This window comes from Odontomachus brunneus, unplaced genomic scaffold (genome assembly GCF_010583005.1).
Source record: "Odontomachus brunneus isolate Ranch 3 - 2012 unplaced genomic scaffold, Obru_v1 Obru_scaffold_042, whole genome shotgun sequence".
NCBI lineage: Eukaryota > Metazoa > Arthropoda > Insecta > Hymenoptera > Formicidae > Odontomachus > Odontomachus brunneus.
The window spans coordinates 1,365,170-1,382,932 of NW_022639492.1; the positions used below are offsets into that span (position 1 = coordinate 1,365,170).

Here is a 17,763-nt window from a genome sequence, read left to right on the forward strand (position 1 = left end):
ATTTTTTATTAAAATCATAAAATTCCTATTTTGTATCTTGTAGCATTAAAACGAAGCGTCGTAAAGAAAAACATTATTAACAAAATATGTTTGTTTTTATGTTCTCTATTTCCCCTCAAAGTTTGTCGGTCTAATTTTTTACACCCTGCATATATATATATATATATATATATATATATATATATAATCATTGTGGAGTCGAGGGAATCGTAGTAAATGCGGCTACGATATCGCAATAATAATCTCATGTGCATACATTGCACTCTTTGATTAGGAAAAGCTAAAAATGTGGTTGGCTGTAGTAAAGATGGGTGATTGTAGTTTAATTAACTAGCCTCTCTCTTTCTTTCAGCGTGATTTCGATCTTTGCTCAATCTGATTCCGATTGGTCAAGTTCTGATCTCCGATCCGCAATCTTCGATCTCCAATACCTAGACTGACACGGGCTTTCACGGACAGATCCTCTGTCACGGTCGTAAAAGTCGGGGATATACTTGGAGAATTCAGTTTTCTTTCTCCGATACCGTCGCGTAGAAGAATTTTGGATTTGCAGAAACTCCTGGGCGCTCGAGTAGCGAGCTGATTACACACATATATAAGGATATTTCGTTCGTGAGAGTCTCAGACGAGTGATAGGGGACTATCGTATGAGTATCATGAGTAATTAAGCGGATGCGGTTTGTTGGACGCATCTTCACAGTGCACGTTTCTTCTCAGAAGGCGAGAGGTCATTGTTCTCGTGTAACGTGCTCTTGTGCGGACGTTGTTGGAGGTCATTCTCATTAGTCGTCGCGAAATATGCTCTCATACGCTCATAATCATCCAAAAGCCACCCGGGACAGTCAAGATGCGCATCAAATTTGACCGTTTATTCCGGCAACAGAAACATACCGTCGACTTCTTTTGGTTTTAGTCAACGGCTCTCTGAAGCTGATCGCGCGCTGTTACGTGCGCCTCAGTTTGGTGCACACGGTGGTAATATAAGAATTTGGAAGGAATAGAAATAGTAACCTCCAAATGTAACTCGACACGTGATTAAACTTTTTATTCGTTCTATGACTATACAGAGAGAGTTACCGCCTGAGGACTGTTCTAAGACGTTGCAATACGAGGGCTGTGTTAAGACTGACTAAGAGAATCGGAGACTCTCCACACGGAATATGAGTAGGGTTGCCAAATCCAAAAGTCTAAATTACCGAACATTTTCTCTTTAATAACAAAATCTAACCGGACAAACCGGACAGTAACATCATATAAAACTAGGTACATGAAATATACAATTTAATAAGAAATTAATTATAATATCGTTTTCCGAACACTATTTAAAACAGACTGGTTGAATAAAATAATACAAAAATTATTATTGTTTATAAAATATATTATTGAAAACAAAATTAAATTTTTTATACATATGAAATTTATGTTTTATATATATGAAATTCGTTGTAAACATTTTGTTAAAATATTTAAAACGTTTAATAACGTATTAAAATAAAAAATTTTAACATTTGTTAAAACATAAAATATATGAAATATAATTTGTGATATAACATTAGTATTACAGTCTAAGTTTATAAAATGGCCATTTTATTAATTAAATTTGTATTTCTCTGTATTTCTTACTGCTTTTAATAGATTTGGTTTAGATTTGGCATACTTTACAAATTCAATACATGACATGTGAAAATTAATAACAGTGAATAATTCAGCTTTGACCAGTTCAACTTTCATTCTATTTCTTGATTTTCTCCATACTTGCTGCATTGAGCTTTTTCGGAAAGCATTACTTGCTTGTATTGAAAGTATAGCCTGAACTATTTTTAGTAAGTTGTTTGTAGTAAAATTACACTTTTTGAAAATAATAATCTATCTATGCTTTTCGCACTGCTTCTCGCAGTGTATGATCGTTAATGGACGTTTGGAATGAAAAAACATCACTGATATCCAAACTCTGTTTATCAATTTTTCTCTTTATGATATACATTGCATTTTATTAGTTGGATGTATTTAAAAACCGGACATATGACGCCGGACCCCGGATAAAACTCTTGAAAAACTGACAGTCCGGGCCAAAACCGGACAGTTGGCAACCCTAAATATGAGTTACATGAGTTATGAAGCCTTTAGGTAGCAATTGGGAAGATATCGGATAGGTATTTGGAAGGAAGATAATGTTCATATTTATTTAGGGAGTCGGGTTTTAAGATTATTTAGGTAGTAAAGGAATTTTTCAGGAATGAACCAGAGTTTACTAAAGCGCTCAGAAATCCGTTGCGGCGCGTAACAGCGCGAGGGTTACCGCAAAGTAGAGAAAATGAATTAGAAGAGGAGGTACTGAAAAGAGAGAGAGAGGCACACACTCATTCGCAATTTTACATCGACAGATTTTCGAACGGTACCGACGATCGGTGCCTGTAAACGAAGCGACCTCGTCGTCGTGCCACGGCCTCATTACGCCGAGCCTCTGTTAGCCATTGGGAAGACCGGCGCGCAGATCGATCACACGCGAAGCTACACGTCGGTCAGCTTGACCCTAAGGCCGCCCTCCTCCGAGCCGCAAGCACCGATCGATATCAGGTCGGAAGGATCAAGTCTGACCTATTCAACCTCGTCCTTGGATCCGCGCGGCTTTCAAAGCCGCTTGCAGATCAGCATCGGCCCTGGGAACGTCGGCAGCGTGGCGGCGGCAAGGATCAGACCACCCATTGTCCCGAATCGGCCTGCCGATCCGGTCAGACCCAACAGTCTAATACCACCGACTCAGACGAGTCCGCAGCGGCCGCCTGGTACGTTTCTCGCTTACAATTCTACCTAAACTCCTAAATTTCTCGCGTGCACGCGCTCTTAGTTCGCAGAATATATTTATCAAGATAGAAACTTTCTTTGAAGAAGAGAGAAAAATGTATAATAAGAAATTAAATATTTGTGTTGAAAGATTTAATATAGGTAGATAATATAGATTAATATAATTTAATAAAGATAGATAAGATAAAGATAGATAAGATTTAAACTTGGGTAAGATTAAGACTTCACTTCGACTTTCAATTATATATTCTTAAATATTCTCAAATTTCTTCCGCTCACACGTTTCAATTGTTTTGGAGAATATATCCAGTAAGTAAGGAACATTAAATTAACGTTTAGAAACGTTGACTTCGTGTGGATTGTTTGGACATTTTTTAATAATATTACATTTAATTATATAATTATATAATATTAATTATATAATATTAATTTAATTATATAATATTAATAATATTACATTTATATTTTTTGATATACATGTTATTTTGTGATATGATTTTTCTGAATGTTGTTTAAACGTTTTAAAAACATTACAAAAAATATATTTTTCAAATGTTACTTTAACATTTATTTGAGATCAATGCAACATCTTAAAAATATTTCTACCGATTAAAACATTATGGCAATCCTATTTCAATATTATTGAAACTTCCAAATCGCGGTCAAAATATGTTCATAATGATGTTTGATACAATATTAAACATTACATACTTGACAATATTACAGGTTCTTCAATGTCATTGTAGCAACGTTACATTAATGATTTTTTGCTTACTGGGTATTCATCTATAGATAGAGATGTACATTTTTCAGAGAAGAAATATATGATATTTATAGGGGCTTATAACTAAACTCAACTAAATGCGTGTTGGAACAGTATTTAGACTTAGATAAGATTAAACTCCCCACTCGAAGTGGAGGACACTACATTGTACGCACGTGTCGCTTTTAGGATTGCCACCAGGACCCCCGAGCCAGCTGCCGAGGCCCACGACGACGATGAGCGCGCCGACTACGCCCTCCACGCCGTCGACAACGAATATCGTCCAGACCTGCAGTCTCCCAACGACGCCTTCCGGAGCCGCGATGAGCGGCGCCTCCTCCGTGCAGCAGCAGCCTCCCTCCAGCTCCGCGGAGAAGCACACGCAGACCGCCTCCGATCAGAGATTATCGCCGTCGAGCCAAGGTACCGATGTCGCGGCGCCGCCGTCGCTGCGAACCGTTCCCCGACGTGCCCGCGGCGATTCCGCGACGTGTTAACGTTGCAGAAATCGCCCGCGCGCGTATATTTACCTGGAAGTCACTCGGTCGCACGTACGCTACACCCACGCGCGCAACGCCGAGAACGATATTTACGCATTCCTGACCCCACGCTCCGGTCTATACATAGCCGCGTCCGCGGTTACAACTACGTGGACCACCTGATCCGGTTTTTCTGCCCACGGAGAGTGGAGTCCGCGCTACTGACGCGTTTCCTCGACGTCGTCGGCATTAAACAATACGCACAACCGTGATCTTCGTGTTCTTTTTTTTTTTCCTTTATTCTTCTCGCTTTTTTTCGTCGCGGTCGACTAAGAGGAGGGACCACGGTGACTGCGACGCGGATAGTCGTCTCGCACGTACGTTGATCTACGACGCAGTCGAATGGCTAAATGGAAATGCCTTGTATTTGATCCGATGTCGCATTATCGTCGTCGCGGCCGATAAAATCGCGTTGAGGCGTAATGTGATAAAAATAACGAGTCGCAGTCGCGAAGAGACAGTTATTAAAAGTCGCCAGGCTTTGCAATGTAACTTCCAGGTAGCGGCGATTTGGAGTTATTTGTCTCACGGGCCGATTAAAATCTCGTTCTTTCGACCTTTCAGTGGCGGAACACCAAAGGGCATTGGTCGAGGAGCAACTAATCAGGAAGGAAAAGCTTGCCAAGGAGCTGAGGAACGAGAAGGGACGACTGGAAGTGATGAGGAAGGAACTGCAGGCGCTCGCCAGACCGCAGGATCCTTCGGTATCTCAAGTATGTGCAATAAAATTATATCTCGCTCTCTTTTTTTACGTCCACATGCAGCACGAACTTTCAAAAGACGTCTTACATATATTTAGAAACAGTAAGACGGTATTTTATAATTCTTTAATAAACCGTCTTTTATAATTCTTAAGGCTCCTGGCCCCTCGCATTGTCTATCTCTTTTCAATGACGTCAGAAGCGAGAAAATGTATGCTAAAAGTTCTTACGAAATATGTTGAAATAAAACTATATATCCATAAAGTAACACTTGCAATCGATTGAGCAAATTTATAAGATATTCCGTGCACTCCCCTTTTGCTCTAATAGTCAAATTATAATAATTTATTGTGAATTAATCTGAATGCGAAGAAATAGGTTAAGAAGAGGAAGTGTATGTCACGTTAATTTACGACAAATTATTGATTATTAAAGCAAAAGAGGACTGTTTCACGGAATATTTCATAGATTTATTGAATCGATTGCAAGTGTCATTTTATAGATATATCTTTTTATTTCAACGTATTTCGCAAGAATTTTTAATATGCATTTTCTCGCTTCTGACTTCATTAAAAAGAGAGACAATGCGAGGGGCCAGCCCAAGGATTCTGTAACTCGTTATTGGAGTTAACGACAGTTTTGTTATCGTTGCGCAGCTTTTGTATATCGTAGAAAAGCTGCGCAACGATAACGAAATTGTCCTGTAGAATCCTAGGAGCCTTAATTTAGTCCGGTGTAAGTCTACCCTACGACGTTTGATTATCTCAAAGACATCTTTGAGGAAATGGATAAGAAGGACGAACGTCTGGCGTCTCAGTGTCTCCAAGATCTGTCTTAACGTACTGGCCTTTTTCAGGAGCTGAAGAGAAAGCTGAAGAGCGAGATATACCAGCTGCAGATCGAGTGCGACCGACTCGCCGATGAGGTAGATCAATGGTCGGACACACGAGGTACTTCCAGTCTATCCTATCGTTCTGTCGCGTGTGTGTCGAGAAGAAGAAAATTGTTTGTAACTTCCTAATGAATAGGTGCACTTGCAGTACCATTAGGCGAAACCAACGAGGAGTTCTACCAAGGCATTTATACCGGTCAGCCGTTGCCGACGAGAGTCCCAGCGAGCTCGAACCCACCGCCCTTGCCGAATCGACCGCCGGCGTGGCTGCCAGAGCCGCACCCGACGATGATCGCGCACCAAGACAACGACCGGGAGGAACGGGACGGGCCGTCGTGGGTCTGCACCATGTGCACCTTCGACAACCATCCGCTGATGAACAAGTGCGAGGAGTGCGACATGCCGAGGTTGTTGGACAACGGCAGTACAGGTATGCAACGACGCATGGCGCCGCTGCCGTCATCATGGGTGAAAAACGTGACGACTGCGTCGTCATCGTTGGCGGCCACTAATGCGAGTGCGAATTGGGGATCCTTTCCACCAGAAGAGTAACCCCGTCGTCGTTTAACAGCATGTTTTGTGATGTATCCTACAGGGTGCTTTGTGTGAATATCCGTCGCACGACCGGATGGAACGCGATGCAATTTGCAGTTATCGATCGCAACACACGATCCCACGATTGGCACGGAAGTGGTATTTTGAATCCCCTGTAGTTTTAAGAGACTTTAACCGAATGAGAGAACAAAAAGGAAAGTGTGTGTGATTGTGCGCGCGTGTTTGTGATTGTTATAACCAAGTTGTAAGAGTTATATTTAACGACAGTTGATTATCATTTTAGCATAATAAAGGAGAACTTGCAGCTTTGCCCTTACCTTGTTAAAAATGCGTGTTTGTTGATTTTGATATCGCATAATAAATTAACAATCTCGCACTTACATGGATTCGCATATGATACTTCTAATATGTTAACTTCCAAGCTACGTTGCGACGTAAACAGAACTTTCGTTGCAAGCATTGTCCTGACTCTAAAATTCGAGGTAAGAAAAATGTATTTTTCGTTTGACAAATTACGAAATAAGTGTAGAATCGCGTGAAATCTTGTGGGACGCTAATGTCGCTTTCTGCAATTTGCAGGGGAGACGCAGGATATTCACATACGGGTCACGCATCATCACAATTTCTCGCCAAGGCGTGAGTATACACCTCGATCGCGACATCCAATCGAATGCACTCGTGTTTCGCAAACGTGAATAATCAAAACTTTCGCCGAAAATAATTGCGACGTGTTATTCTTTTCAGACACAATACACAGTTGGGTGGTATGATGTGAGCTGAATTAGAAACTCAAAGAGAGGACTGTGTGAGTGTACATAAGTTTATTTAAATTAAACAAATTGTATATATATATCTATATATATCTATATATATAGGAGCTGAGCGACTGTAATAGAGAATGTATGATTAATATAATTATTTATTTAATTTTTTATTTGCGATGGAGCGCACGTCGCGTTGTTAGAGTCGTTATAGTTGTTAGCGACCTTGCATTGCTCCCTATTTACATATCCGCACTAAATGACTAATTCGGTTGAAATTGACAATTATATATTTGTCTCAGCTTAAAAAGAAATCTGTACACGTTTAAATTCTCGCTGTAATTCATACGCGTATCGTAAAATGGTATACGCATCGTCGGTGATGCATAGAAGATACATTTCGAACGTATAACAAAACTGCAATAAAACTTATCTCTCTAGATCCATATTTGTACAAAATTATCGTAAAATACAAGATATTTGTAATAATTGCAACGATTGTTCTCCCATTATATAGCCGTACCCCTCTCTAGATTCAGCTTAGTCTCACGCGTGTACTCGCCATAGAATCTCTCCAGTTTCTGATTGAACTTGGCGTTACGTTCATTGATGTAATCGATGTCCGCGTCATCGTTGTGCATTCTGCGTCTGCTATACTTTTCTCTCTTTGCGATCCTGAGGAAGGAAGACAAGTTGAATGGAAGTTATCGAAAATAGCGCAATTTTCGCCTGCTAAGTCATTAAGAATTACTCACTGTTTCTCCAAATTCCCGACCATTTTGTCGATTGCCTCCTTCTTGTCTTCGTGTAAGCCATGCAATATAGTGTTGCGGTCTCCATAAAAAGCAGGTCCTAATTTCTCTTTGGATTCTTCGTACGCCTCCATATTCGGCTTAATGTTCTTTACTAGCCTGTTATATGAACGTATTGCTGCTTGCTCGTAGTCGGAGAAACCTGGGTCAGGATTCTGTTTGTTTCTCTTCTTCCTAGCTATTCGTTCAGCTTCTGTGGCATCCACTTGTAACAATTTCTTCCGTTCGTAATCTTCTCCCTGCAGAATGTATAACACAAGATATAAATTACATATATACAGTGAATACAAAAAGTACACCAGTTTTGAAAAAAAACCTTATTTGTAGAAAATAAATTTTAACAATTTATTAACATTAATTTTGAGAAATATATCACCTATTATGTTAATAAATTATTAAATAAAGCTCATTTTCTACAAATAAAGCTCATTTTCTACAAATAAAGCCTTCTTCAAGACAATCTCCTATGTACAAATACTTTTTACACTCACACTATATATATATATATATATATATATATATATATATATATATATATATATATATATATATATAAACAAGTAATAATTATGTATATGGAAAAGTATAAAGATTTTTTACAGTTGTGACATTGATACCTTTGCTTCTGCTTCTTTCCGAGAAGCTTCGTCTTGCATTATCCATTCTGCCTTTCTTTTGCGAGACTCCCAATTAGCAGGTAACTTGTTCCTCTTATCCTCCTCCACGACTTCCTTATGATTCTCCATTCTGGCTTGGTTCTGTAAAAATAATATGCTATACATGAGTCGCGAAGGTAAATTTGAGTAAAGTAAAAGGTCTTAGTAATTTGGGAAACCAGGATATTCAGACATTTTTAGACAGAAAAATAAAGAATATTATGTATCTAGAAATCTTTTTGTAATGAAACGGCATGATCATACTGGTTAAATAACTCTAGAGATTGAATTCTAAGGTTAAATAACTCAGAGATTGAATTCTAAGTGAAACTTCTCAAAAAGGTTAGTTTTGGTTAACATGTAAACTTACCCTTTTAACGTGAAGATCTTTGAGCCTTTTCATTCTTTCCGCGTGTTTTATCGTCGCAGGATCTGCGGATGATGCACTCGATGTGGTTTCATCCATTTTCAAAATAAGCAAAATATAATTCTCAAGAAAATTCGTAAACACACTATTCTCTTTAGCTGACCTGACTCAACTAGTGCAGTCTGGTGCAATAAATAAGGCTGAGTTCCCACTTAGCGCGTCACGCGTCGCATCGTCCGAGTTAAGCCGATCAAATCGTCCCATTTTATTCGGTGTAAAGTACGTAATAAAATGGGACGATTTGATTGGCTTAACACGGAGACGCGACGCGTGACGCGCTAAGTGGGAACGCACCCTAAGTCCCGAGCCATAATAGGTGTAGTAAGCTTTAAGCCTTAAGAAATTGACCAATCACAGTTGATTATTCTCTTCAAATTTGACAGTTTGTCTGTTCCTTCGCTCTGTACTGCTGCACTGGTGCAATAAGTTGGAGTGAGACAAATATATATTTGTCTCACTCTAACTTATTGCAGCAGTGCAGAGCAAAAGAACAGATTTAGTGATTGGTCAATTTCTTAAGGCTTGAAGCTTACTACACCTATTGTAGATAGGAACTACTAAAAGGTTGGAACAATCAGCCTTCATTAAAGCCCATGTCACACTACGGATTGGAAATGGAGGATTGCGGATTGAAGACTAAATTTCGACGAATCAATGCACTTTGGTCTTGACCTGCTTGACTCCAATTGGTCAAGTTCCAATCTTCAATCCGCAATCCTTAGTGTAACACGGGCTTTAGGCGATTTTTGGTGATCGTTTGGTACCTGGTTGTCATTGGCCTAATTTACATTAAACATTTAATATATGTACTAAATATCTGTCGATGGATCCATCGATGATTTAAAAAACTCGCCCATATCAAGGCTGCGTTCGGAAACGTCACTCGAGTACTCTCCCTTTCTTTTTATCTCATTCTTGTATTTCGTTCACTCAAACGGCTATCGTCTAGTAGTGTGCACATAGTGTGTGTTTCCGAACGCAGCCTTAATGTTTGATGTAAACTTGCCCAGTAACAACCTGGTACATGTACCAAACGATCGCCAAAAATCGCCTATTGTCGCAACAGACGTTGCGATTTGTGTCGCGCGTCTGCGTCTTGTGTAGATGAACTTTTAAGTTTGATCTACAATGTGTTATTTGCTTCTTGTTTTTTTTTTTCTTTATCTCTTTCTGACTCACACCTTAAGCCTTAAACTAAAAAAAGACAGAGAACAAGAAACAGAAAGCAAAGAGCGCCTTGTAGATTAGGTTTAAGTTTAATGCAGTCCCAGTGTATCATAAAAGAACAAACCTATTGACTGCAGTTAAGTTAGGTCACGGACCAAGATAGGTTAAGTTAGGTTAATCACGTCAAACGTTGACAAGCCGGAGACATGCTTCCTCGAGTTTGACGTGGAGCTGCTGTTTTGCGAATCACAGCACGGTCGACAACATACGGACGAGACAAATGAGGAACGGCAATAAAGAGACAATGTCGTATCTGCGCGACTGGCGACAGGCGTTGCGGGCACCGCACGTCTATCGAGTTGCGAACAGCACGTTCCGCGTGCAGAGTCAGTGTATGCTGCTGCTTCTCCTCATTGTGAGTGTGCCGCTTTTCTTCCTCGCGTATCCATTGTTACATACTGTTATATGCTCGCCACCAAACACGTCGACCATCACGCAGTGTCGTTATTACAAGTACAACAAAACTTATCCTACTTCGACACCTATCAGAACTTCCATGGGCATCACCTACAGGATAGCAATAGTGAGCGACCTCGATCACGACTCCAAGCTCCCAGATAAGAAGGATACATGGCATAGTCTCATGAAAACAGGCAGTCTCTATTGGAATCCTAACACGAATTTTCTCTCTGTTATCTGGGACGACAGAACTATTACGTTATCTTCGTCGCTGTCTATGAAAGGACGTGGTATGGAACTGTCGGAGTTGGTGACGTTTGACGGTCGTTTACTATCCTTCGACGATCGCACAGGAATGATATACTTCCTTGAAGGTGATCAAGCATATCCATGGGTGATCTTAATGGATGGAAATGGTAGAAATCATAAAGGTAAATCGCATAGTGACTGTTTGACGATATTCAGATAGAAATGCTGAGCATGCAAATATTTCATTTGTAAATTTGTTTTAAATATTTAATGTGCATTTTGTGATATACAGGTTTTAACAAATACTTATTCATCAAGCCATCATTTTAATCAAGTTTTTCATTAATTATTACAATAATTCTGCATTGTGTTTTCTTCTTGATAAAATAAGCAGCAATTTTTATTTATTAAATGATATATTTTATATACTGATAACATTTTTATATGATGATAAAATAGAAATAGTGGACATAGCATGCAAATATTTAATATATATTTTGTGATACTATTGTAATAGCATGTTTAAAATGTGTAGATTTTAACAAATACTTTTTTATCATTCCATTATTCTAGTCTAGATATTTATTATTTATTAATACAATAATTTTGGATTAATTGCTTTCTTTTTTTGACAAAATAAGTAGCAAATTTATTTATCAATTTTTTACATACTGTTAAATTCTTATGAATATAGATAGAAATGTTGAATATAACATACAAACATTTAATATCTGCTTTGTAATACTATTGCAACAGCACTATGTATTTAAAATCTACTGATTTTAGTAAAAATCTATTTATTATGTACCATAATTCTAATCTAGATATTTACTATTTCTTAATACAATAATTCTGGATTAATTGCTTTCTGTTTGTAACAAAATAAGCAGTAACTTTTATTTATTAGATAACATACTATACTGATAAAATTCTTGCTGCATGTTAACACATCTTTGAGTACTTGTTCTAGTTACTAAGCAGACAAAATCTGTTTGGGTATTGTTGCTTTTGTCATTATTATTTTGGAATGCTTTATCTTTCATTCAAGTTTAATTTATATATTTGTAGGATTTAAATCTGAGTGGGCAACCATCAAAGATGAGCAATTGTATGTTGGCAGTATGGGAAAAGAATGGACTACACCATCTGGAGAATTTGAGCACAACAATCCATTGTGGGTAAAAGTGGTATCGCCACGTGGGGAGACACACTCTCTTAATTGGATTTCTTATTACAAACGTTTAAGGCAAGCGATTAACATCGAGTATCCAGGTATGTTAGCTAATTCTACTGTAATCATATTCTAATTTAATCATATTTGCACTTTACGTAGGTTATATGATACATGAATGTGGAGTTTGGAGTGACATACACAAGAGTTGGTTCTTCTTGCCCAGAAGATGCTCCCATGAACGTTACAACGAGACCAGAGACGAGATAATGAGTTGTAACGTCATGTTAACTGCAGATGAAAATTTTGTTGATATTAAAGTATGTGGATTCATGGTTGCGAGTAATTAATGTTTTTAATTAATAATCGTGTTTAATTGGCGCTTAGAGCAAATTCAATTAAAGAGCCTTTAATTAAATTAAAGTTTAATTAATGTTTAATTAAGTTTTCTAAGTTCAATTGTTAGTTAAATTATTTGTGATTCCCTTCACTCATTAATCGTTAATTGAATGCTTTTTAATTGAATGGTTTCTAATTAAATTCAATGAAAAAAAAAAAAATTAATCGCCAATTGAACAAGCTTCAATTCAATTTGTTCAAATCAATCAATTAGTTGAATTAAAACATATTTGAACTATATTCAAATCAATTGTTATATTGAGAATAATTTAAATGATATATTCACTACTCTGTGCGAATTAGTGTAACAATAACAAGTAAATGCAGTGACAAATTTCTTAATTAAAAAGGAACAAAGAGAGAAAGAAAAATAGAATTTTTGAAATTTGTTATAGGTGACTTATGTCGGAGATTTAATTCCAATCAGAGGTTTCTCCAGTTTTAAGTTCCTTCCTGGTTCACAGGATTCTATTATAATAGCATTAAAAACTGAAGAATACCAAGGGCGGACCGCTACTTACATTATGGCTTTTACAACGAAGGGAACTGTGATAATGCCCGAAATTAAAGTAATGGATAAGAAATTCGAAGGACTGGAATTTATATGACATTCCGCATAAAAATAGTCGCCAATTGTTTAACAAACTTGTAAATAGATGTACAAATTTTGCATAGACTTAAGTTTTTATGAACCTGACCTTTAGAAAATTTATCAGTGTAAATAACTTGAAGTCGTTTGAACGGCAAGCACTTCTGCATTTGAAAAGTACCGGGATACAAATTTATTGTCACTAATATTAAAGCAGAAACAACGAATTCGTTCGTTATGTAAATGTATGCTGAACGACAATTGTAAATATATACGCTGTATATATACATATACGTTATTGCTCTGTTCTGTTTTCGGTAATGTTCGTAACGTAAATACTAATAGATGAGATACATTATATCGTTATATCCAATTATTACCTTGACAACATACTATTATATTATAGTTTGGAACAAGTATTTGAAATGTGTTAAAGTTCAAATATCATAAAAGAAGATTCAAATTTTTTTTGGCATTTTAATTCGTGTTTAAGGGGATGCTTGAAAACTTTACCGATGAAATATTGACTTTTTTTTGCAAATTTTACGTCGTATTAGTTGTACAATCGGCCTAGAAAAGATTGTTCGCTTTTCTTTGTGAATTTGGGAACTTAAAAAGATTCCTAGTTTTATTCTTCTTAAACAAATGTCTTATCCAATGGGAGAATGCATTTTCTAATAGAAGAACTCTTATTGGAGAAGATGGATAAGTTCCGAAACTAAAAGGAAAAAAGAAAATACTGAATAACAAATCTTTCCAATTGTATAAGAAATATGAAAAGGATATAATTGTGTTAATGATGGTCGCTTCTATGTTATCAATATTTTTCTAGTCTGTCATTCACTTCGGCGTTTTCTTAAGATCTTAACTTATTGTCAATCGCGCGAGCTACGCCTTAATTGGTTTTGAATATCATACTTTTTTGTGTGTTTTGCACAAACATATTGATTCAAATTCTAATATAGGGACCGATATAAGGATATCTGAGAGTAAAACTGGTTAGTTCTTTATTTAAAACATGAGGACAAGAATACATATCGATGCGGGCTCATGTATGGCTCAGATATCGTTCATGTCATGATGCCAGAAAAATGCTTCATTTAATAATAATAATCAACATTACGTCAAGAACTTGCAAACATAATTTGTACATTATTTGTATGCTGTCATCTGATGTTCATGTCATGAAATCACGTAATGAACTTTAATAAAGTTAGAATTGAAGTCACCCCAGATAGCACAGAGAGTTCAAAAAGAATTTACCCAGCAAACACAATGTTACATGTAACGTACATGTTAGTTGTAATTTCCCACTCAACAATATAACTGTTATATAACATGCGTGTTATGTAACAGTTATATTGTTGAGTAGGAAATTACAACTATCATGTACGTTACATGTAACATTGTGTTTGCTGGGTAGTCGTCATCAATTCTGAGTTTATTTAGATGCAAAAAGAATTCTTTTCACTGAACTAAACCCTGAAGAATTCTTTTTGCATCTGAAAATGAAACTTAGAATTGGTGACATACGACTGAACTCTTTTTGAATTCTCTGTGCTATCTGGTATGAAGACTATAGTATGAAGTCACATTGGGTCGCGTTTACGATAAGTTGTCGGATTAGAAATCCGACTGAACAGTGGTACTCAATCGACTAATTTCAAAAAATTCCCTAGCTTAATCAGATTTTAGTAAAAGCTGTTTCAGCTAATCGGATTAGCTTCATAGCGTGAGGTGATACTTTTTCCTCAAGAGAAATAAAAAGATAAAAGTCGGTAGGTACGTAATTATTATTCTTTGATTAGCGCTTATTATTTTCCTTATATATCAATATATGAATAAATGATCTGTTACACTTTTACTGGTATTAAATTAATGAAAAGAAGTATTAATAATCTCACGTGTAGTAAACTATAATAATATTGGATTTATGTTATATTTCGTATGTAAAAAAATAAGTACAGTATAAAATCTGTCAAATTAACATTTCAAACATACTAATTTTAAAATATATTAAGGACATTTATGCATTTATATATAGATACATATAAATATGTGTGCTTGTATATGTGTATGTTCATATGTGTAATCTATAATTATTTACACACTTATATTTTTATATAAAAAGAATATTTATATTTTTATAGATTGTGTATATATATATGTGTAACAGATCATTTATTCATATATTGATATATAAGGAAAACGATAAGCGCTAATCATTAGAATAATAATTACGTACCTACCGACTTTTATCTTTTTATTTCTCTTGAGGACAAAGTATCACGTCACGTCACTTTGAAGCTAATCCGATTACTGCTGAGACAGTTTTTACTAAAATCTGATTAAGCTAGAGAATTTTTTGAAATGGCTCGATTGAGTACCACTGTTCAGTCAGATTTCCAATCCGACAACTTATCGTAAACACCCATTGTGATGAAACATGATCATCACGCATTTCTATTTAGGTCATATTCAACTGCGTTTTTCGAGTGCAACCAGAAATATTTCGCTGAGCGCGATATATTCAAAAAGAAATGAATTCAAAAAGAATTCAATCGTATGTCAATTCTGAGTTCATTTTTAGATGCAAAAAGAATTCTTTTCACTGAACTGAATTTTGAAGAATTCTCTTTGCATCTGAAAATGCAATTTTGAATTCTCTGTGCTATTTGAGTTAATGTTGTTTGTTACGGTTATCGTTCGAAAACTGAAACAAGAGCTTTACGCGCGCATTTCCTTCCTCCAGTGATACTCTCGGTAACATCATGCGCACTCAGGGTCACGATACTTCTAGGCCAAAATCAATAATACATGTATATACGACGATCAGGGGAAGTGGTGGTAGCAGCACGACCGACTGTAGTCGGCAAGGTTTAGTCAACCCGATGCACCGCGAGGACACGCGCGTGTCGTGCCACGATCAGGGTGCATCCGTGCAAGGTTTGCTCATAGTCTTCTTCGAGGAGTGGTATTATCGATAATATGTGTCCGTAAAAGTGGCATCCTTCGTTGAACGTGAAACTTTCACAAGAAACGAGAACGACATTGCGATTTCGTAGTGCATTTAGCTGGTCAAATTCGTAATTTATATCTGCACTTCGTATTCGAATATCGGAAGGACTCTGGCGGAAGCTGTTCTCATTTCAGCGGGCATTCAGCGGGTAGAGGATACTTCAACGAAGGACATCGGTTTTCCTCGTCGTTCTGCATACGTATTGCACAAAGAAACAACTCCAACAATATTTCACGCACAAATAGAGCGATTACATATGTACCGCGCAAAGTTACATAATGACCGATATTGAGTCCGCCCGGTGAATCGACCATCTGGCGAATCAGCCTGATTGCGGCTGCCGGTTGGGAGGATCGTGCAATTCCGGAAATCCTCACCACCAAGTGATATTTGATCCTCGAGTATGGAGTACTCGTTAAAAATAACATTCCCCGCTGTGCGATCGGCGGGAGAAAGAGATAACGCGGTAACCGCGAGAATAATGTCTCGTTACATCTTTGACAGTTGTGATAACGCGGCAGCGACGCCGCTGGCGCACTCGTGACGTAAATGCACGAGTGATTCTATGAAGTGTGCTTTGCCGTCTACCGTCGAATTTAACCTTTGCAAGACGGGCGAACAAACCGTTCCAAATAGATCACAACAGTGATCGTCAGTACGTTCGCGCGAGCAAATGACCTTTCCATCGATGATTGTGCGTGCTAGCTCTCCACTTGACGAGCACGTGAGTGATCGAGGGATTCGAGGAGTGTCGCTTTATTGTCCAGATATTTTTTACAAAGCCCTTCCTCGACGATAATGGCAACGGGGCAAGGCGCGACCAAGGATTGGAACATCGCCAGGACTGGCATCTCCTTACTGTTGAACAATAAAACCGAGGAAGCCGAGGCTCTGTTTACCGGTCATCCTCACAGCTTCCACGTCAAAGCCGGCAGTTGCTTTGTTCTCTTCATGGTACGTAATCGCGTGATACGGAGCATATATTGATTCTAGTGTGCTCTAACGAAGTATACTTAAAGTATCCAAGGCCGCGGGACGATGTTGTTGCCCAATCGGTTTTAATAATAAGTGTAACACATGCATCTAGAAAATATAAAATCGATACCGCGATGTCCCGCTCTGTTCCATTGAGACCAATCGAATAAAAATGGTCATGTGTCAATCATGTCGATTGACACATGTACGATTCGCGAAGCGAGCAAGCGTTTAGTCTCATGATAGACGCGAGCAATAAATCTTTAATTTTTAAATGATGACGATATCTAACGTGATTTAATGAATTATGCAGAATGCCCTGATGACCTACGAGCATGACAAGCTTCAGCAAGCCATGTTATTGCTTAAGGACATGGAGCGGGAATGCGCGGGCGATATCGGCTGGCTGAAGTCCGTGAAAAGTAAGGTGTTCAAGGCGGAAGAAACCGGCGTAAGTTTCTAGATATTGGCGCAATTCCGTTCGTTTCGGGTCTTTTTCAGGAGATGATGATAAATCCTAAAACTCTGGAAATTCTAGTCAACTTAAAATTTATCATATGTGTGCACACATGACACCAGAAATGGAATTCAAAGTTGCGCCAGTTTTGAAGATTAACTCTTTACACTCCAACACTCGAAAAACATTGCTGCGAGGACGTTTTTCAAATTTTCAAATCCAAATCTAAGTCTATCTAAATCTAAATTAGATCTAAATCCGATTTCTAGTTTTAAGGCTGCAGTAGCTAACCCAGATAGTACCGATTAAAATTAATTAAAAAAGAATTCAGTCGTATGTCACCAATTCTCAGTTCATTTTCAGATGC

At 37.6% G+C, this 17,763-nt stretch overlaps 4 protein-coding genes across 10 annotated transcripts in view; 3 read left to right on the plus strand and 1 right to left on the minus strand.

Annotated features, from left to right (window-relative positions):
* The window catches only part of LOC116844507 (TGF-beta-activated kinase 1 and MAP3K7-binding protein 2), a 35,542-nt gene extending 28,037 nt beyond the window's left edge, over window positions 1–7,505 (plus strand). For 2 of the 7 annotated variants that reach the window (XM_032816099.1, XM_032816093.1), the window contains 5 exons: window positions 2,385–2,786; window positions 3,758–3,991; window positions 4,672–4,820; window positions 5,665–5,758; window positions 5,837–6,635. In XM_032816099.1, coding sequence (XP_032671990.1) covers window positions 2,385–2,786; window positions 3,758–3,991; window positions 4,672–4,820; window positions 5,665–5,758; window positions 5,837–6,252 — 1,295 coding nt within the window. In that variant the 3' untranslated portion in view covers window positions 6,253–6,635. Of the gene's footprint in view, window positions 1–2,384; window positions 2,787–3,757; window positions 3,992–4,671; window positions 4,821–5,664; window positions 5,759–5,836; window positions 6,636–6,834; window positions 6,892–6,999 lie in introns of those variants that run through there. The other 5 variants (XM_032816095.1, XM_032816096.1, XM_032816097.1 and 2 more) reach the window with 5 other exon arrangements.
* Window positions 7,062–9,057, minus strand: LOC116844508 (pre-mRNA-splicing factor Syf2). The gene is made up of 4 exons (XM_032816101.1): window positions 8,855–9,057; window positions 8,446–8,586; window positions 7,772–8,067; window positions 7,062–7,691 (listed from the first exon to the last, which is right to left on the minus strand). Exons 1-4 carry the CDS (start codon window positions 8,948–8,950, stop codon window positions 7,526–7,528), a joined length of 699 nt encoding a protein of 232 aa, XP_032671992.1. The 5' UTR covers window positions 8,951–9,057; the 3' UTR covers window positions 7,062–7,525.
* Window positions 9,058–10,101: 1,044 nt separating this feature from the next.
* On the plus strand, window positions 10,102–13,303 carry LOC116844552 (soluble calcium-activated nucleotidase 1). The gene is made up of 4 exons (XM_032816217.1): window positions 10,102–10,968; window positions 11,855–12,058; window positions 12,120–12,277; window positions 12,752–13,303. The coding sequence occupies exons 1-4, from the start codon at window positions 10,359–10,361 to the stop codon at window positions 12,962–12,964; spliced, it is 1,185 nt and encodes a 394-aa protein (XP_032672108.1). The 5' UTR covers window positions 10,102–10,358; the 3' UTR covers window positions 12,965–13,303.
* A 2,520-nt stretch (window positions 13,304–15,823) lies between these two features.
* LOC116844520 (tetratricopeptide repeat protein 39C-like) overlaps window positions 15,824–17,763 on the plus strand; it is a 26,450-nt gene continuing 24,510 nt past the window's right edge. Inside the window, exons 1-2 of the mRNA XM_032816141.1 lie at window positions 15,824–16,918; window positions 17,253–17,390. Of these exons, the coding sequence (XP_032672032.1) occupies window positions 16,763–16,918; window positions 17,253–17,390 (294 nt within the window). The 5' untranslated portion in view covers window positions 15,824–16,762. The remainder of the gene's footprint in view (window positions 16,919–17,252; window positions 17,391–17,763) is intronic.

Coding starts and splice junctions, on each gene's coding strand:
- LOC116844552 (XM_032816217.1), top strand. CDS start 10,359: ATGAGGAACGGCAATAAAGAGACAATGTCGTATCTGCGCGACTGGCGA. Junction 10,969..11,854: donor AAATGGTAGAAATCATAAAG/GTAAATCGCATA, acceptor ATATATTTGTAG/GATTTAAATCTGAGTGGGCA. Junction 12,278..12,751: donor AAAATTTTGTTGATATTAAA/GTATGTGGATTC, acceptor AATTTGTTATAG/GTGACTTATGTCGGAGATTT.
- LOC116844508 (XM_032816101.1), bottom strand. CDS start 8,950: ATGGATGAAACCACATCGAGTGCATCATCCGCAGATCCTGCGACGATA. Junction 8,587..8,854: donor AAGATCTTCACGTTAAAAGG/GTAAGTTTACAT, acceptor TTATTTTTACAG/AACCAAGCCAGAATGGAGAA. Junction 8,068..8,445: donor GGAAAGAAGCAGAAGCAAAG/GTATCAATGTCA, acceptor TACATTCTGCAG/GGAGAAGATTACGAACGGAA.